Raw genomic sequence first — 19443 nt, 5'->3', positions numbered from 1 at the left:
AAGGCATAACTAATGCTGGGTTTCAGTGCCCCAGACTGTGGACCGTAAAAGTTCAGAATAAAGAAACAATCTTAGGCTCAGGGCCAGCTGTATGAGCAGCCAGCCTTCTTGGATGATTTTTGAAAGAGTCCCATCCCTGCCACTCACCGTGTTGTAGTTCCAGACGGTTTTCCAGGACCCGCTGAAGCTCCTTTGCTCAATGACAGCCACACGCCATTGCCTGTTGATGGTCACAATTTGGGACTGGCCACCAATGATGACTTGGGTGTTGTTGAAGATGCTGCCTTGCGTGTTGTTGAAGATGCCGCCGGGAAACTGCTGAGACTAAAAAGACAAGGGAAAGAAGAAGTTTTGCCTTTGAAGGGAGACAGTGATGTCCCCAAAGCCTCCAAAAAGTCCCTGCCACAATGGAAAAAGTGCCGGCCCTGGGGAGTGCTGGCACTGCCCTCAGTCTTTTCCAAAGGATCCAGGATCAAGGCAGTGGCGGTGGGCAGTGGCCTTAAAAATTCTTTCCATGGATTCCGTGAATCACTGCTGTATCTGACAGCAGTCATCTGCTGCCTTTAGAGGTTGAATCATACTAGATCACTGGCCAGAGTAAATCCATGCTCAAAGGCTTGGACGGAAAGCTCTGCTCACTCATTGCTCTCTTTCAGCATCTGTACCCTCAAGAAGGAACCTCTCAAAAGAGGAGATACCAGGCAAGAAGGGCATCAGGGTTGGATTTGGGCAGCAGCTTGGTTTCCCCTCATTATGTTCATGAAATCTAAGGGCTAAAGTTTTCTCACCGGGAAATTGCCATTCCAATTGTTGTTCCAGTTGCCATTGCCATTCCAAATGCCATTCCAGTTGCCGTTGCCGTTCCAAATGTTGTTCCAATTGTCATTGCCAATGCCATTCCAATTGCCATTCCAGTTGTTGTTCCAGTTGCCATTGCCGATGCCATTCCATTGGTTGTTCCAATTCCCATTGCCATTCCAATCGTTGTTCCAGTTGCCATTGCTGTTGCCATTCCAGTTGTTGTTCCAATGGCCATTGCCATTGCCGTTCCATTGGCCATTCCAGTTGCCATTGCCGTTGTCATTCCAGTTGTTGTTCCAGTGGCCATTGCCAATGCCATTCCATTGGCCATTCCAGTTGCCGTTGCCAATGCCATTCCAATTGCCATTCCATTGGCCATTCCAATTGCCATTGCTATTGCAGTACTGCAGCTCTACAACTCTCAGGACATCGAGGGTAATGCAGGATCCCAGATTCGCCTGGGGTCCCTGGAAAGCTGGAAAAGAAAAGACAAAACCCCATGAGCTGATGCCTAAGAGCTTGGCTGAAGTTCTACAGGAGGGTATCATTGGATTTTGAGATTGAAGAGCAGCAACTGTTCCCTAGTCCTGCCCTAAGGAAATATTTGGGAGGTCATAACCCTCAGAATTCCCATGCTTGCACTCACTGTGAACTTCAGAAGCCAGGTAGGTGGTGAGTCCACTGCACATAGCCGCGATGTTTATTCCGTAGGAGTAGAGGTTGTTGACCAGTCCATTGGTGACAAAGGTGATTCTTTTGGTATGTCTTCCAACAACGCCAATCAGGTTCTGAACATAAAAAACCCGCATTCAGCAATTGCATGCCAGGAGCTGGTTCCTGCCAGGGCTATTCCTAGCTCTCGGACGAGGACTCTAGAGGTGTGTTTAATTCCCATCTGCCTTTAGAGAGACTTTTTAATCCCCTGGGGGCCTGTGGGACCATGAGCAAGCCTTGAACATAGCTGCAAAGGCTGAGCTTGTTCTACATCAGTCAAGGTACAGTGAATTTGAGGGGAAGTGGAAGCAGAACAATAGCCCTGAAAGGCTCCTCAAAGAACAGGTTCACCCAGCAAGCTGCAGAGCTCAACATCCTCAGAGAAAGTGGCAAAGGGAATGATGCAGCCCTATTCTTCTTCTGGCAAAGCATTCCTACTATGCATTTCTCATCTTCATTACTTTTAAGAGAAAGGAAACTCTGTCACTAGTGACAACCTGACCTTATCTAGAAATAAAAAGCACATGAAGAAATGGCCCAATGATCTCTACAGCCAGGAACCTGCTGCTCCTTTGGAACCTTACCCTGCTCTCTTGTGCCAGGCGGGCCAGGTTATCAAAGCGGGGCATCTCACTTCTGTTCATGATGGAAATGTAGCAGGTGTTCTGTTGCGTGACTTTGGTTGCAATGACGCCCTGTGAAATGAAATTATTCAGCACTCACAATTCTGTTTTTACCAACGGCTAATATTGGGATAAAGTTGGGATGGAAACCCAACTAACAAATGCTGAGTGTATTGCCCAAACTGTGGACTCCAAACATTCAGAATAAAGAAACAATCACCATCCCTGGGCCAACTGTGTGAACAGCCAGACTCCTTGGTTGCTTTTTGTTACCCGTTGTTGCCACTGACCGTGTTGTAGTTCCAGATGGTTTTCCAGGACCCGCTGATGTTCCTTCTCTCAATGATTGCCACACGCCATTGCCTGTTGATGGTCACAATTTGGGACTGGCCACCAATGATGACTTGCGTGTGGTTGAAGATGCCACTGGGAATCTGCTGAGACTAAAAAGGCAAGGGAAAGAAGATGTTTTGCCTTTGATGGGAGACAGTGATGTCCCCAAAGCTTCCAAAAAATCCCTGCTACAATGGAAGAAGTTCTGCCCCCAGGGAGTGCTGGCACTGCCCTCGGTCTTTTCCAAAGGACCCAGGATCAAGGCTGTGGCAGTGGGCAGAGGCCTTAAGAAGTCTGTTCCTGGATTCAGTGAATCATTGCTGCACCTGACAGCTGCCACCTGCTGCTGTTAGAGGTTCATGCATTCTAGATCACTGGCCAGAGTAAATTCACGCCCCAAAGCTTGATCGGAAACTGCTGCTCACCCATTGGTCCCTTTAAAGGCACTGAAGCTTCAAGCAGGAACCTCTCAATGCGGAGATGCCAGGCAAGAAGGGCATTGGGGTTGTTTTTGGGCAGCAGCTCAGAAGACCCCCACCCCACCCCTATTAGGTTCAAGAAATGTAAGGGCTAAAGGTTTTCTCACCGGGAAATTGACACTGCCATTGCCAATGCAGTACTGCAGGTCCACAACTCTCAGGACATCGAGGGTAATGCATGATCCCAGATTCACCTGGGGTCCTTGGAAAGCTGGGAAAGAAAAGATAAATCTGCTTGAGCTGATGCCTAAACCCTTGTCTGAAGTTCTACAGGAGGGTTTCTTTGGGTTTTGAGGTGGAAGAGCTGCAACTGTGCCCTAGTCATGCCCCAGGAGACAAAAAGGCCAGATCTGTACCACTCAGAATTCCCACACTTACACTCACTGTGAACTTCATAAGCCATGTAGGTGGTGAGTCCGCTGCACATAGCCGCGATTTCTATTCCATAGGAGTTGAGGTTGTTGACCACTCCATTGGTGACAAAGGTGATTCTCTTGGTATGTCTTCCAAAAGCGCCAATCATGTTCTAAACATTAAAAACCACCATTCAGTGAGCTTAGTGAAGAGAGGTGATTCCTGCTAGGCCTGTTCCTCTGCAATGATGATTCAGGGCTGGGTGTTTGAGTCCCACCTGCCTCTAGGGACACTTTGTAATCGCCTGGGTGCCTGTGGGACCACTAGCAAGCCTTGGCAGGTGCTCCAAAGGGACAAAGCTGATTCTAAGCGAGTCAAGGTGCATGGAACTTGAGGTGAGATGGCAGCACAAAGAAAGCACTAAAAAGCTTCAGAAAGAACGTGTTTTTCCAGCAAGCTGCAGAGCTCAACATCCTCCAGGAAAGTGGGGGTGGGAATAATGCAACCCCTTTCTTTTGGAAAGCACTCCTGCAACAAATTCCTAATATGCATTACTGTTGAGAGAAAGGAAACTCTGCCACAAGACACAACCTGATCATGTCCAGAAATAAAAAGCACATGAAGAAATGGCCCAGTGATCTCTACAGCCTGGAACCTGCTACTCCTCCAGAATCTTACCCTGCTCTCTTGTGCCAGGCGGGCCAGGTTATCAAAGCGAGGCATCTCATTTCTGTTCATGATGGAAATGTAGCAGGTGTTCTGTTGCGTGACTTTGGTTGCAATGACGCCCTGTGAAATGAAATTATTCAACACTCAAAATTCTGTTTTTACCAACTGTTAATATTGGGATAAAGTTGGGATGGAAGGCATAACTAATGCTGGGTTTCAGTGCCCCAGACTGTGGGCCCTAAAAGTTCAGAATAAAGAAACAATCTCAGGCTCAGGGCCAGCTGTATGAGCAGCCAGCCTTCTTGGATGATTTTTGAAAGAGTCCCGTCTCTTCCACTCACCGTGTTGTAGTTCCAGACGGTTTTCCAGGACCCGCTGAAGCTCCTTTGCTCAATGACAGCCACACGCCATTGCCTGTTGATGGTCACAATTTGGGACTGGCCACCAATGATGACTTGGGTGTTGTTGAAGATGCTGCCTTGCGTGTTGTTGAAGATGCCGCCGGGAAACTTCTGAGACTACAAAGGCAAGGGGAAGAAGATGGTTTGCCTTTGAAGGGAGACAGTGATATCCCAAAGCCTCCAAAAAATCCCTGCCACAATGGAAGAAGTACTGCCCCCCATGGAGTGCTGGCAGTTCCCTGAGTCTTTTCCAAAGGACCCAGAATCAAGGCTGCAGCAGTGGCCAGTGACCTTAAAACTTCTTTCCATGGATTCCGTGAATCATTGCTGTATCTGACAGCAGTCACCTGCTGCTTTAGAGGTTGATGCATGCTCGACCACTGGCCATAGTAAATCCATGCTCAAAGGCTTGGATGGAAAGCTCTGCTCACTTATTGCTCTCTTTCAGCATCTGCACCCTCAAGCAGGAACCTCTCAAAAGAGGAGATACCAGGCAAGAAGGGCATCAGGGTTGGCTTTGGGCAGCAGCTTGGTTCCCCCCCATTATGTTAACGAAATCTAAGGGCTAAAGTTTTCTCACCGGGAAATTGCCATTCCAATTGCCATTCCAATTGCCATTCCAGTTGCCATTGCCATTCCAGTTGCCATTCCAGTTTTCATTGCCATTCCAGTTGTTGTTCCAGTCGCTGTTGCCATTCCAATTCCCATTGCCATTCCAGTTGTTGTTCCACTTGCCATTGCCGATGCCATTCCAATCGTTGTTCCAGTTGCCATTGCCAATGCCATTCCAATTGTTGTTCCAGTTGCCATTGCCAATGCCATTACCATTCCAATTACCATTCCAATTGCCATTCCAGTTGCCATTGCTGTTGCCATTCCAGTTGTTGTTCCAATTGCCATTGCCAATGCCATTCCAGTTGCCGTTGCCATTCCAACCGTTGTTCCAGTTGCCATTGCCATTGCCGTTCCATTGGCCATTCCAGTTGCCATTGCCAATGCCATTCCAGTTGTTGTTCCAGTGGCCATTGCCAATGCCATTCCATTGGCCATTCCAGTTGCCGTTGCCAATGCCATTCCAATTGCCATTCCATTGGCCATTCCAATTGCCATTGCTATTGCAGTACTGCAGCTCTACAACTCTCAGGACATCGAGGGTAATGCAGGATCCCAGATTCGCCTGGGGTCCTTGGAAAGCTGGAAAAGACAAAACGCCATGAGCTGATGCCTAAGAGCTTGGCTGAAGTTCTACAGGAGGGTTTTTTTGAGTATTGAGTGGAAGAGCAGCAACTGTTCCCTAGTCCTTCCCCAAGGACAATAAAGGTCAGGTAATAACCCTCAGAATTCCCATGCTTGCACTCACTGTGAACTTCAGAAGCCAGGTAGGTGGTGAGTCCACTGCACATAGCCGCGATGTTTATTCCGTAGGAGTAGAGGTTGTTGACCAGTCCATTGGTGACAAAGGTGATTCTCTTGGTAGGTCTTCCAAAAATGCCAATCATGTTCTAAAAATCAAAAACCCGCAGTCAGCCATTGCCTGCTGGGAGCTGGTTCCTGCCAGGGTTATTCCTAGCTCTCGGACGAGGACTCTAGAGGTGTGTTTAATTCCCATCTGCCTTTAGAGAGACTTTTTAATCCCCTGGAGGCCTGTGGGACCACGAGCAAGCCTTGAACATAGCTGCAAAGGCTGAGCTTGCTCTACATCAGTCAAGGTACAGTGAATTTGAGCGGAGGTGGAAGCAGAACAATAGCCCTGAAAGGCTCCTCAAAGAACAGGTTCACCTAGCAAGCAGCAGAGGCCAACCTCCTAATGGAAAGTGGCAAAGGGAATGATGCAGCCCTATTCTTCTTCTGGCAAAGCATTCCTACTATGCATTTCTAATCTTCATTACTTTTAAGAGAAAGGAAACTCTGTCACTAGTGACAACCTGACCTTATCTAGAAATAAAAAGCACATGAAGAAATGGCCCAGTGATCTCTACAGCCAGGAACCTGCTGCGCCTTTGGAACCTTACCCTGCTCTCTTGTGCCAGGCGGGCCAGGTTATCAAAGCGGGGCATCTCACTTCTGTTCATGATGGAAATGTAGCAGGTGTTCTGTTGCGTGACTTTGGTTGCAATGACGCCCTGTGAAATGAAATTATTCAGCACTCACAATTCTGTTTTTACCAACAGCTAATATTGGGATAAAGTTGGGATGGAAACCCAACTAACAAATGCTGAATGTTAGTGCCTCAGACTGTGGACTCCAAACATTCAGAATAAAGAAACAATCACCATCTCTGGGCCAGCTGTATGAACAGTTGGACATCTTGGATGCCATTTGATGGAGCACCCTGTCTACCACTGACCGTGTTGTAGTTCCAGATGGTTTTCCAGGACCCACTGATGTTCCTTCTCTCAATGATTGCCACACGCCATTGCCTGTTGATGGTCACAATTTGGGACTGGCCACCAATGATGACTTGCGTGTGGTTGAAGATGCCACTGGGAATCTGCTGAGACTAAAAAGGCAAGGGAAAGAAGATCTTTTGCCTTTGAAGGGAGACAGTGATGTCCCAAAGCCTTCAAAAAGTCCCTGCTACAATGGAAGAAGTTCTGCCCCCAGGGAGTGCTGGCACTGCCCTCGGTCTTTTCCAAAGGACCCAGGATCAAGGCTGTGGCAGTGGGCAGAGGCCTTAAGAAGTCTGTTCCTGGATTCAGTGAATCATTGCTGTACCTGACAGCTGCCACCTGCTGCTGTTAGAGGTTCATGCATTCTAGATCACTGGGCAGAGTAAATTCACGCTCAAGAGCTTGGTCGGAAACCACTGCTCACCCATTGGTCCCTTTAAAGGCACTGAAGCTTCAAGCAGGAACCTCTCAATGCGGAGATGCCAGGCAAGAAGGGCATCGGGGTTGTCTTTGGGCAGCAGCTCAGAAGACCCCCACCCCACCCCTATTAGGTTCAAGAGATGTAAGGGCTTAGGTTTTCTCACCGGGAAATTGACACTGCCATTGCCAATGCAGTACTGCAGGTCCACAACTCTCAGGACATCGAGGGTAATGCATGATCCCAGATTCACCTGGGGTCCTTGGAAAGCTGGGAAAGAAAAGATAAATCTGCTTGAGCTGATGCCTAAACCCTTGTCTGAAGTTCTACAGGAGGGTTTCTTTGGGTTTTGAGGTGGAAGAGCTGCAACTGTGCCCTAGTCATGCCCCAGGAGACAAAAAGGCCAGATCTGTACCACTCAGAATTCCCACACTTACACTCACTGTGAACTTCATAAGCCATGTAGGTGGTGAGTCCGCTGCACATAGCCGCGATTTCTATTCCATAGGAGTTGAGGTTGTTGACCACTCCATTGGTGACAAAGGTGATTCTCTTGGTATGTCTTCCAAAAGCGCCAATCATGTTCTAAACATTAAAAACCACCATTCAGTGAGCTTAGTGAAGAGAGGTGATTCCTGCTAGGCCTGTTCCTCTGCAATGATGATTCAGGGCTGGGTGTTTGAGTCCCACCTGCCTCTAGGGACACTTTGTAATCGCCTGGGGGGCCTGTGGGACCACTAGCAAGCCTTGGCAGGTGCTCCAAAGGGACAAAGCTGATTCTAAGCGAGTCAAGGTGCATGGAACTTGAGGTGAGATGGCAGCACAAAGAAAGCACTAAAAAGCTTCAGAAAGAACGTGTTTTTCCAGCAAGCTGCAGAGCTCAACATCCTCCAGGAAAGTGGGGGTGGGAATAATGCAACCCCTTTCTTTTGGAAAGCACTCCTGCAACAAATTCCTAATATGCATTACTGTTGAGAGAAAGGAAACTCTGCCACAAGACACAACCTGATCATATCCAGAAAGAAAAAGCACATGAAGAAATGGCCCAGTGATCTCTACAGCCTGGAACCTGCTACTCCTCCAGAATCTTACCCTGCTCTCTTGTGCCAGGCGGGCCAGGTTATCAAAGCGGGGCATCTCATTTCTGTTCATGATGGAAATGTAGCAGGTGTTCTGTTGCATGACTTTGGTTGCAATGATGCCCTGTAAAATAAAAGTTTTTAGCGCTCAAATTCAGTTTCTTCCAAGTATTAATGATGGGAAAAAGTCAGGATGGTAAGCATAACTAATGCTGGGTTTCAGTGCCCTGGACTGTGGATTCTAAAAGTTCAGAAAAATGGAGCAATTGCAGTTTCAGGGCCGGCTGTATGAGCCGCCAGCCTTCTTGGATGATTTTTGAAAGAGTCCCATCCCTGCCACTCACCGTGTTGTAGTTCCAGACGGTTTTCCAGGACCCGCTGAAGCTCCTTTGCTCAATGACAGCCACACGCCATTGCCTGTTGATGGTCACAATTTGGGACTGGCCACCAATGATGACTTGGGTGTTGTTGAAGATGCTGCCTTGCGTGTTGTTGAAGATGCCGCCGGGAAACTGCTGAGACTAAAAAGACAAGGGAAAGAAGAAGTTTTGCCTTTGAAGGGAGACAGTGATGTCCCCATATCTTCAAAAAAATCCCTGCCACAATGGAAAAGTGCCTGCCCTGGGGAGTGCTGGCACTGCCCTCAGTCTTTTCCAAAGGACCCAGAATCAAGGCTGTAGCAGTGGGCAGAGGCCACAGGAATTCTTTCCATGGATTCCATGAATCATTGCTGTATCTGACAGCAGCCACATACTGCCTTTAGAGGTTGAATCATACTAGATCACTGGCCAGAGTAAATCCATGCTCAAAGGCTTGGATGGAAAGCTCTGCTCACTTATTGCTCTCTTTCAGCATCTGCACCCTCAAGCAGGAACCTCTCAAAAGAGGAGATACCAGGCAAGAGGGCATCAGGGTTGGCTTTGGGCAGCATCTTTGTTTCCCCCCCTCATTAGGACCACGAAATCTAAGGGCTAAAGTATTCTCACCGGGAAATTGCCATTCCAATTGCCGTTCCAATTGTTGTTCCAATTGCCATTTCCATTCCAATTGCCATTCCAGTTGCCATTGCCATTCCAACTGTTGTTCCAGTTGCCATTTCCATTCCAATTGCCATTGCCAATGCCATTCCAGTTGTTGTTCCAGTTGCCATTGCCAATGCCATTCCAATTGTTGTTCCAGTTGCCATTGCCATTGCCGTTCCATTGGCCATTCCAATTGCCATTGCCATTGCCATTCCAACCGTTGTTCCAGTTGCCATTGCCATTGCCGTTCCATTGGCCATTCCATTGGCCATTGCCAATGCCATTCCAGTTGTTGTTCCATTGGCCATTGCCGATGCCATTCCATTGGCCATTCCAGTTGCCATTGCCATTGCCATTCCAATTGCCATTCCATTGGCCATTCCAATTGCCATTGCTATTGCAGTACTGCAGCTCTACAACTCTCAGGACATCAAGGGTAATGCAGGATCCCAGATTCGCCTGGGGTCCCTGGAAAGCTGGAAAAGAAAAGACAAAACCCCATGAGCTGATGCCTAAGAGCTTGGCTGAAGTTCTACAGGAGGGTATCATTGGATTTTGAGATTGAAGAGCAGCAACTGTTCCCTAGTCCTGCCCCAAGGACAGTAAACTCCAGGTCATAACCCTCAGAATTCCCTTGCTTGCACTCACTGTGAACTTCAGAAGCCAGGTAGGTGGTGAGTCCGCTGCACATAGCCGCGACGTTTATTCCGTAGGAGTAGAGGTTGTTGACCAGTCCATTGGTGACAAAGGTGATTCTCTTGGTATGTCTTCCAAAAACACCAATCAGGTTCTGAACATCAAAAACCAGCATTCAGCAATTGCATGCCAGGAGCTGGTTCCTGCCAGGGTTATTCCTAGCTCTCAGACGAGGACTCTAGAGGTGTGTTTAATTCCCATCTGCCTTTAGAGAGACTTTTTAATCCCCTGGGGGCCTGTGGGACCACGAGCAAGCCTTGAACATAGCTGCAAAGGCTGAGCTTGTTCTACATCAGTCAAGATGCAGTGAATTTGAGGGGAAGTGGAAGCAGAACAATAGCCCTGAAAGGCTCCTCAAAGAACAGGTTCACCTAGCAAGCTGCAGAGGCCAACCTCCTAATGGAAAGTGGCAAAGGGAATGATGCAGCCCTATTCTTCTTCTGGCAAAGCATTCCTACTATGCATTTCTCATCTTCATTACTTTTAAGAGAAAGGAAACTCTGTCACTAGTGACAACCTGACCTTATCTAGAAATAAAAAGCACATGAAGAAATGGCCCAGTGATCTCTACAGCCAGGAACCTGCTGCTCCTTTGGAACCTTACCCTGCTCTCTTGTGCCAGGCGGGCCAGGTTATCAAAGCGGGGCATCTCACTTCTGTTCATGATGGAAATGTAGCAGGTGTTCTGTTGCGTGACTTTGGTTGCAATGACGCCCTGTGAAATGAAATTATTCAGCACTCACAATTCTGTTTTTACCAACGGCTAATATTGGGATAAAGTTGGGATGGAAACCCAACTAACAAATGCTGAATGTTAGTGCCTCAGACTGTGGACTCCAAACATTCAGAATAAAGAAACAATCACCATCTCTGAGCCAGCTGTATGAACAGCCAGACTCCTTGGTTGCTTTTTGTTACCCGTTGTTGCCACTGACCGTGTTGTAGTTCCAGATGGTTTTCCAGGACCCGCTGATGTTCCTTCTCTCAATGATTGCCACACGCCATTGCCTGTTGATGGTCACAATTTGGGACTGGCCACCAATGATGACTTGCGTGTGGTTGAAGATGCCACTGGGAATCTGCTGAGACTACAAAGGCAAGGGAAAGAAGATCTTTTGCCTTTGAAGGGAGACAGTGATGTCCCAAAGCCTTCAAAAAGTCCCTGCTACAATGGAAGAAGTTCTGCCCCCAGGGAGTGCTGGCACTGCCCTCGGTCTTTTCCAAAGGACCCAGGATCAAGGCTGTGGCAGTGGGCAGAGGCCTTAAGAAGTCTGTTCCTGGATTCAGTGAATCATTGCTGTACCTGACAGCTGCCACCTGGTGCTGTTAGAGGTTCATGCATTCTAGATCACTGGCCAGAGTAAATTCACGCTCAAGAGCTTGGTCGGAAACTGCTGCTCACCCATTGGTCCCTTTAAAGGCACTGAAGCTTCAAGCAGGAACCTCTCAATGCGGAGATGCCAGGCAAGAAGGGCATCGGGGTTGTTTTTGGGCAGCCGCTCAGAAGACCCCCACCCCACCCCTATTAGGTTCAAGAAATGTAAGGGCTTAGGTTTTCTCACCGGGAAATTGACACTGCCATTGCCAATGCAGTACTGCAGGTCCACAACTCTCAGGACATCGAGGGTAATGCATGATCCCAGATTCACCTGGGGTCCTTGGAAAGCTGGGAAAGAAAAGATAAATCTGCTTGAGCTGATGCCTAAACCCTTGGCTGAAGTTCTACAGGAGGGTTTCTTTGGGTTTTGAGGTGGAAGAGCTGCAACTGTGCCCTAGTCATGCCCCAGGAGACAAAAAGGCCAGATCTGTACCACTCAGAATTCCCACACTTACACTCACTGTGAACTTCATAAGCCATGTAGGTGGTGAGTCCGCTGCACATAGCCGCGATTTCTATTCCATAGGAGTTGAGGTTGTTGACCACTCCATTGGTGACAAAGGTGATTCTCTTGGTATGTCTTCCAAAAGCGCCAATCATGTTCTAAACATTAAAAACCACCATTCAGTGAGCTTAGTGAAGAGAGGTGATTCCTGCTAGGCCTGTTCCTCTGCAATGATGATTCAGGGCTGGGTGTTTGAGTCCCACCTGCCTCTAGGGACACTTTGTAATCGCCTGGGGGGCCTGTGGGACCACTAGCAAGCCTTGGCAGGTGCTCCAAAGGGACAAAGCTGATTCTAAGCGAGTCAAGGTGCATGGAACTTGAGGTGAGATGGCCGCACAAAGAAAGCACTAAACAGCTCTATAAGGGCGGGGTTTTCCAGCAAGCTGCAGAGCTCAACATCCTCCAGGAAAGTGGGGGTGGGAATAATGCAACCCCTTTCTTTTGGAAAGCACTCCTGCAACAAATTCCTAATTGGCTTTACAGTTGAGAGAAAGGAAACTCTACCACAAGACACAACCTGATCATGTCCAGAAAGAAAAAGTGATCTCTACAGCTAGGAACCTGCTACTCCTCCAGAATCTTACCCTGCTCTCTTGTGCCAGGCGGGCCAGGTTATCAAAGCGAGGCATCTCATTTCTGTTCATGATGGAAATGTAGCAGGTGTTCTGTTGTGTGACTTTGGTTGCAATGATGCCCTGTAAAATAAAAGTATTAATCGGTCAAATTCAGTTTCTTCCAAGTATTAATGCTGGGAAAAACTCAGGATGGAAAGCATAACTAATGCTTAGTTTCAGTGCCCCAGACAAATGTTCAGAATAGGGGAAATAATCACTGTCCCTCAGCCATCTGTGTGAGCAACAACCTTCTTGGATGATTTTGAAAGAGTCCCGTTCCTGCTACTCACCGTGTTGTAGTTCCAGACGGTTTTCCAGGACCTGCTGAAGCTCCTTTGCTCAATGACAGCCACACGCCATTGCCTGTTGATGGTCACAATTTGGGACTGGCCACCAATGATGACTTGGGTGTTGTTGAAGATGCTGCCTTGCGTGTTGTTGAAGATTCCGCCGGGAAACTGCTGAGACTACAAAGGCAAGGGGAAGAAGATGGTTTGCATTGAAGGGAGACAGTGATGTCCCCAAAACTTCCAAAAAATCCCTGCCACAGTTGAAAAAGTGCCGGCCCTGGGGAGTGCTGGCACTGCCCTCAGTCTTTTCCAAAGGACCCAGAATCAAGGCTGCAGCAGTGGGCAGTGACCTTAAAAATTCTTTCCATGGATTCCGTGAATCATTGCTGTATCTGACAGCTGCCACCTGCTGCCTTTAGAGGTTGATGCATGCTCGACCACTGGCCAGAGTAAATCCATGCTCAAAGGCTTGGATGGAAAGCTCTGCTCACTCATTGCTCTCTTTCAGCATCTGCACCCTCAAGCAGGAACCTCTCAAAAGAGGGGACACCAGGCAAGAAGGGCATCAGGGTTGGCTTTGGGCAGCATCTTTGTTTCCCCCCCCAATTAGGTTCACGAAATCTAAGGGCTAAAGTTTTCTCACCGGGAAATTGCCGTTCCAATTGCCATTCCAGTTGTTGTTCCAATTGCCATTTCCATTCCAATTGCCATTCCAGTTGTTGTTCCAATTGCCATTGCCATTCCAATTGCCATTCCAGTTTCCATTGCCATTCCAATTGTTGTTCCAGTTGTCATTGCCAATGCCATTCCAATTGTTGTTCCAGTTGTCATTGCTGGTGCCATTCCAGTTGTTGTTCCAGTTGCCATTCCAATTGCCATTCCATTGGCCATTCCAGTTGCCATTGCCATTGCCATTCCATTGGCCATTCCAAGTGCCGTTGCTATTGCAGTACTGCAGCTCTACAACTCTCAGAACGTCGAGGGTAATGCAGGATCCCAGATTCGCCTGGGGTCCCTGGAAAGCTGGAAAAGAAAAGATAAATCTGCTTGAGGTGATGCCTAAGGGCTTGGCTGAAGTTCTACAGGAGGGTTTCATTGGATTTTGAGATTGAAGAGTAGCAGCTGTGCCTTAGTCACATTCCAAGAATGAAAAAGCCAGGTCATTAGCATTTAGAATTCCCATGCTTCACTCACTGTGAACTTCGGAAGCCAGGTAGGTGGTGAGTCCACTGCACATAGCCATGATGTCTGCTCCATAGGAGTAGAGGTTGTTGACCACTCCATTGGTGACAAAGGTGATTCTCTTGGTATGTCTTCCAAAAATGCCGATCTGGTTCTGAACATCAAAAACAGCATTCAGCAAGATTAGTGCCAGGAGTCCGTTCCTGATTGGGCTGTTCCTAGTTATGTAATGATGACTCATGGCTGGGTGTTTGGGTTCAAATACACTGTAGGACACCTTTTAATCCCCTGGGGGCCTGTGGGACCACTAGCTAGCCTTGAAGACTGCTTTAAAGTGAGATGGTTCTAAGGGAGTCAAGGTGCTTGGAGCCTGAAGGAAAGTGGTAGTGCAAGGAACGTGCTGAAGAGGAATGTGACCACTCTGTGGAGCCAAAGCTCCTTCCAAGGCATTTGCTCAGTCACTGCCCTTGCCTCTCAGAGGCACCCAGGCTATGGCTGCAAGGCTGGCAGAAGTCTCATTCTCCAGCCCCTTCTAACCTGGAACCAAAGAGGGTAACAGCATGCCCGGGCAGATACATTTGCTTTCGGACAAGTTGCAAATGGTGCTTACCGCCCATCTTAGAGACCACTGGGTTCTCAAGTGGAACACGTGGTTCTGAAAGCCCCTTGTGAGCTTCATTTCAAATGAATTGCCACTCTAATGTCCTCCTGGAGTGATCTGTGGCCTGGCCCAAGTCGGTGCCTGCTTTCCTGCTCTTTTCTCTGAGGCCCTCAGTTCCCTCTGCTCTCTCAGCTAGGTCCAGAAGCCACAACAGTGGCTCATCCCATGAATTTGGGAGAAAAGCTGAGGAATGGGGAGATGCTTTCTCAGGCCGCAAATCAAAAGGAAGTCTGGCCAAGAGCAGCTACAAGGCAAAGTTCTGAGCTGAGCGATCCAAATTGTTTGTGAAAAGCCTGTGAAGGACACTGAGATCTTGGCATGCCAATAGGATTAAGGCCCTTGAAGGGCTTCTCAGAGCAAGGCTTTTCCCAGCAAGATGCTGAGCTCAATATCCTGATAGAAAGTTTAGCTGATTGAGGGAACAATGCAGCCCCGAAGAAATGACCCAGTGATCTCTACAGCTAGGAACCTGCTACTCCTCCAGAACCTTACCCTGCTCTCTTGTGCCAGGCGGGCCAGGTTATCAAAGCGGGGCATCTCGCTTCTGTTCATGATGGAAATGTAGCAGGTGTTCTGTTGCGTGACTTTGGTTGCAATGATGCCCTGTGAAATGAAATTATTCAACACTCAAAATTCAGTATTTTCCAGCTGTTTACACTTGACAACTAATGCTGAGAGTTTCTACCCTACATCATGGACTCCAAACATTCAGAATAAAGAAATTACCACTGTCTCTGGCCCAGATATAATAGCAGCCAGTTTCCTTGGATGTAGGTGAACAAGCCCCCTCCCGTGTTGCCACTCACCGTGTTGTAGTTCCAGACGGTTTTCCAGGACCCGCTGAAGCTCCTTTGCTCAATGACTGCCACACGCCATTGCCTGTTGATGGTCACAATTTGGGACTGGCCACCAATGATGACTTGGGTGTTGTTGAAGATGCTGCCTTGCGTGTTGTTGAAGATGCCGCCGGGAAACTGCTGAGACTAAAAAGCCAAGTGAAAAATGATGTTTCACCTGTGAAAGGAGACAGTGATGTCCCAAAATTTTCCACAGAATCCCTGCCACAATGGAAGAAGTGCTGGCCCAGGGAGTGCCTGCACTGCTCTCAGTCTTTTCCAAAGGACCCAGAATCAAGGCTGTGGCGGTGGGCAGTGACCTTAAAAATTCTTTCCATGGATTCCGTGAATCATTGCTGCATCTGACAACAGTCATTTGTTGCCTTTAGAGGCTGATGCATGCTAGATCACTGGCCAGAGTAAATCCATGCTCAAAGGCTTGGATGGAAAGCTCTGCTCACTCATTGCTCTCTTTCAGCATCTGCACCCTCAAGCAGGAATCTCTCAAAAGAGGAGATGCCAGGGCAGAGGGCATCAGGGTTGGATTTGGACAGCTGCTCAGGTTCCCCCTATTTGCTTAATGGAAATTAAGGGCTAAGGTTTTCTCACCTGTCCATTGCCATTCCAATTGCCAGTGATATTCCAATTGCCATTCCAATTGTTGTTCCAGTTGCCATTGCCATTCCAATTGCCATTGCCATTCCAATTGCCATTCCAATTGCCATTGCTGTTGCAGTACCTCAGATCCACAGCTCTCAAGACATTGAGGGTAATGCATGATCCCAGATTCACTTGGAGCCCTTGAAAAGCAAGAAAGGAAGAAACAAAACCCCATGAGCTGATGCAGAAGACCTTGCCTGCCTTTCTACAGGAGGGTGGTGGTGTTGCTCAGAGCCAGCCAGGTCCTAAAGGAGAGCTGCTGTGGGAATATTTGAGCTGTACAAGGCCCACTTTCTCTTGCAGTCCCCAGAGAGCACTGGCTCTGTGGCTCCGCCAGGAATGCTCACAAAGACCTGCTCTTGAACACCCTTTGGGATTTCCTGTGCAGAAGCTGGGGTGCTATTGCACTTTATTCTGAGAGTCCCAAAGGCTGGGCATTGCATGGTGAGGCTGATGCCAGTCACATGAGCTGTGACTTTCTGGAAGAATCCTATCAAGTTTAGGTCATTTTAGCCCTGGGAATGGGATCATTGCCCCAGGGACAAATCTCCAGGGATGAGAGAAACTTGGCTTTGTGTTGTGAAGCACAAGGCTTTGGAGGCTGCCCGATTCAACTGATTACCAAGCTCTGACCTGAAGGACAGCAGTTCTATGGACAACTCCTCTTCTTAGCTGAGTATTACAGGGGAGCTTAGGTGTGGGATAAAACACTCATTAAGTTTCCCAGAAATGTGCTGTAAGGGTTCGGTTTGGGTTATTTTTGGGGGCTGAGACCCCACCCTGTTCCATTCCTGATCTGCAGTCATGCTAAACCACAACTGCTGAGCCCTTGGTTTCTATGGGTTTTGAGGTGGAAGAGTAGCAACTGTGCCTTAGTAATGCCCGGGAAACAAAAAGGCCAAGTCAGAATTTCCATGAATTCACTCACCATCAACTTCATAAGCCATGTAGGTGGTGAGTCCACTGCACATAGCTGCAATTTCTATTCCATAGGAGTTGAGGTTGTTGACCAATCCATTGGTGACAAAAGTGATCTCCTTGGTAGGTATTCCAAGACCAATGTGGTTCTAAACATTAAAAACCAGAATTCAGCCACATCAGTGCCAGGAGCTGATTCCTGCTTGAGATATTCCTAGTTCTGGGACGATGACTCGGGGCTGCATGTTGGAATACCAACTGCCTTTAGGGACACCTTTTAATCCCTTGAGGTTTGTGGGACCACTAGGAAGCCTTGAAGGCAGCAGCAAAGGGAGAATATTTGCCCAGCAACCTGCAGAGCTCAGCACCCTCAGAGAAAGCGGAGATGGTTGTGGGAATAATGTAGCCCCTTTCTTCTTCTGGCAAAATATTCCTACAACAGATTTCAAATCTACATTACTGTTGAGTGAAAGGAAATCCTGCCACTAGACACAACCTGATCCTCTCCAGAAAGAAGAAGCAGAAGAAGAAACAATCTAATAAACTCCAGGGTCAGGAACGTGCTATTCCTTTGGTTTCTTACCCTGCTCTCTGCAGCCAGTCGGGCCAGGTTGTTAAAGCTGGGTATCTCAGTTCTGTTCATGATGGAAATGTAGCAGGTGTTCTGTTGCATGACTTTGGTTGCAATGACACCCTGTAAAATAAAAGTATATAGCATTCACAATTCAGTTTTTCCAACTTTTGAGGTTGGTTCAAAGTCAGGATGGAAGCAGTTACAAATCAGTATTTGTTTCTACCCCACACAGTTTACTTCAGATGATCAGAATACAGAAACAAGCCCCATCCCTGGGTCACCTTTTTAACATTCCCACTCCCGTGCACTCACCCTGTTGTAGTTCCAGATGGTTTTCCATGATAAATTTTGACTCTTTTGCTCGATGATTGCCACCCTTGTTTGACTATTGATCTTCACGCCTTGTGAAATACCGGTGATAGTGATTTGGGAGTCTCCACCAAAGATGATTTGCTGGTTTCCATTTGTCTGCTGAGACTGGAAAACCAAATGGAGCACTTTTAGATTGTAACATTAGTCAGTGTTGTCTCCATTGCTTTTAAAAATCCCTTGCTACAACAGAAATTCTGTTCCCCCCTCTAAGAGTCAGAAGTGGCCTCAAATAGACCCAGAATCAAGGCATTGGCATTGGGCAGTAGTCATAAGAATTCTTTTCAAGGATTCCATGAATCATTGCTGCATCTGACACCTGTAATTTGGTTCTTTTAGAGTTTCATCTCTTTGAGAAGATTTCCATTCTTTTCCTTCAAAGTGTTGGAGAAAGAATCAAGGAGATTTCATGAAGCAGGGAATAGAGGCAGAGTAGCCATGCACATGGAAATTGTTCATTTGTACTCACGTAATCAGCAAGGGCTGGATTCAGGACAAGTCCAAGAAGGACTGCAGTCAAAATCTGAAATGAAAATCAAATACAAAATGTAACTGCAGCTCTGGCTGACAAATCTGGTCATGACAATCCTCCTTCCCTTTTCCTAATCTGATGTTTAAGGCTCCTCTTTGGATCCTGTTTTTGCTTTCGACCTGGGATTGCATCAGTGCCCCCAAAGGGAGGCACCCTTGCTTTACCCCAGGCTGCTCAAAGTAGACACATTTCTCTTTCTCAAGAGCTGTTTCTCAGACCTGTGCAGGCACACACAGGTATTTTACAGGAGTGAGGAGAAAGCTTTGCCATTTCTTCTGCTCTGGCATTGCAGGGAAGGGCTTGATGCACTCGTGCAGTGCTCCAGTGGTGCAAAAGCATTGACAAGAATGGGCATGGATTAGGCTTCCTGTTTTCTGAATCATGTACAGCCAAGCCGTGAAGAAATCCTTACCTCCTCAGCTCCTCTGGGGAGCAGGGGCTGAGCTGCTCCTTCTGCAGGAGCACAATGGCCCCAGAGAGGCAGAAGCCCTTCTGAGAGATAAAGGAACGGGTTTGAATCAAAGTTTCAGTTTGTAAGGAAGAAAAGCATGCATACTTACAGGGAGATGCATCCTGACTGCAGAGCTGATGCTCCTGCAGGTAGAAAGAGCAGCGTGAACCCTCCACCTTTTATATGTTTTCAGAAATCACTGTAAAAATGCTGAGTGTTACAATGAAATTATTTTCTCATTTGTTTCCCTATCATTTGTCCCTGAAAATTATTTCCTGGTGTAACTACTTGATAAACATGGGGATTGTACTTCTGGACCTTTTGACCTCCTGGAGTCTGATAGTTATCAAATTGGAATTCATTTGTAGTGAAAAATTAAATATGTTTCTAGTATTTTTCTAACATGTACTATTTACTTTTGAAAATTCACATCAAACCTAAGACCGGAGATATCCTAAAGCTTAAACAAGAACATAAAAAGCTTTGCATTAGAC

At 47.5% G+C, this 19443-nt stretch overlaps 1 protein-coding gene across 15 annotated transcripts in view; it reads right to left on the bottom strand.

Moving 5' to 3' along the window:
* The window catches only part of LOC121471013 (uncharacterized), a 49567-nt gene extending 30413 nt beyond the window's left edge, over positions 1 to 19154 (bottom strand). For 5 of the 15 annotated variants that reach the window (XM_072917620.1, XM_072917626.1, XM_072917623.1 and 2 more), the window contains exons 1-36: positions 19059 to 19153; positions 18436 to 18489; positions 17910 to 18074; positions 17607 to 17717; positions 17034 to 17172; positions 16055 to 16245; positions 15416 to 15592; positions 15102 to 15212; positions 13961 to 14102; positions 13410 to 13789; positions 12767 to 12943; positions 12447 to 12557; positions 11813 to 11960; positions 11542 to 11645; positions 10915 to 11067; positions 10584 to 10694; positions 9932 to 10073; positions 9248 to 9759; positions 8606 to 8782; positions 8275 to 8385; positions 7620 to 7767; positions 7349 to 7452; positions 6722 to 6874; positions 6387 to 6497; positions 5735 to 5876; positions 4955 to 5568; positions 4315 to 4491; positions 3983 to 4093; positions 3329 to 3476; positions 3058 to 3161; positions 2429 to 2581; positions 2100 to 2210; positions 1448 to 1589; positions 1040 to 1276; positions 789 to 1003; positions 148 to 324 (exon numbers count right to left, since the gene is read on the bottom strand). In XM_072917620.1, the coding sequence (XP_072773721.1) occupies positions 148 to 324; positions 789 to 1003; positions 1040 to 1276; positions 1448 to 1589; positions 2100 to 2210; positions 2429 to 2581; positions 3058 to 3161; positions 3329 to 3476; positions 3983 to 4093; positions 4315 to 4491; positions 4955 to 5568; positions 5735 to 5876; positions 6387 to 6497; positions 6722 to 6874; positions 7349 to 7452; positions 7620 to 7767; positions 8275 to 8385; positions 8606 to 8782; positions 9248 to 9759; positions 9932 to 10073; positions 10584 to 10694; positions 10915 to 11067; positions 11542 to 11645; positions 11813 to 11960; positions 12447 to 12557; positions 12767 to 12943; positions 13410 to 13789; positions 13961 to 14102; positions 15102 to 15212; positions 15416 to 15592; positions 16055 to 16245; positions 17034 to 17172; positions 17607 to 17717; positions 17910 to 18074; positions 18436 to 18489; positions 19059 to 19070 (6075 nt within the window). In that variant the 5' untranslated portion in view covers positions 19071 to 19153. Of the gene's footprint in view, positions 1 to 147; positions 325 to 788; positions 1004 to 1039; positions 1277 to 1447; positions 1590 to 2099; positions 2211 to 2428; positions 2582 to 3057; positions 3162 to 3328; positions 3477 to 3982; positions 4094 to 4314; positions 4492 to 4954; positions 5569 to 5734; positions 5877 to 6386; positions 6498 to 6721; positions 6875 to 7348; positions 7453 to 7619; positions 7768 to 8274; positions 8386 to 8605; positions 8783 to 9247; positions 9760 to 9931; positions 10074 to 10583; positions 10695 to 10914; positions 11068 to 11541; positions 11646 to 11812; positions 11961 to 12446; positions 12558 to 12766; positions 12944 to 13409; positions 13790 to 13960; positions 14103 to 15101; positions 15213 to 15415; positions 15593 to 16054; positions 16246 to 17033; positions 17173 to 17606; positions 17718 to 17909; positions 18075 to 18435; positions 18490 to 19058 lie in introns of all 15 variants that reach the window. The other 10 variants (XM_072917625.1, XM_072917631.1, XM_072917628.1 and 7 more) reach the window with 8 other exon arrangements.
* Positions 19155 to 19443: the final 289 nt, after the last annotated feature.

Source organism: Taeniopygia guttata, chromosome 22 (genome assembly GCF_048771995.1).
Source record: "Taeniopygia guttata chromosome 22, bTaeGut7.mat, whole genome shotgun sequence".
Taxonomy (NCBI): domain Eukaryota; kingdom Metazoa; phylum Chordata; class Aves; order Passeriformes; family Estrildidae; genus Taeniopygia; species Taeniopygia guttata.
The sequence above is the reverse complement of the archived record's forward strand: the minus strand, read 5'-3'. Positions and strand labels throughout refer to the sequence as shown.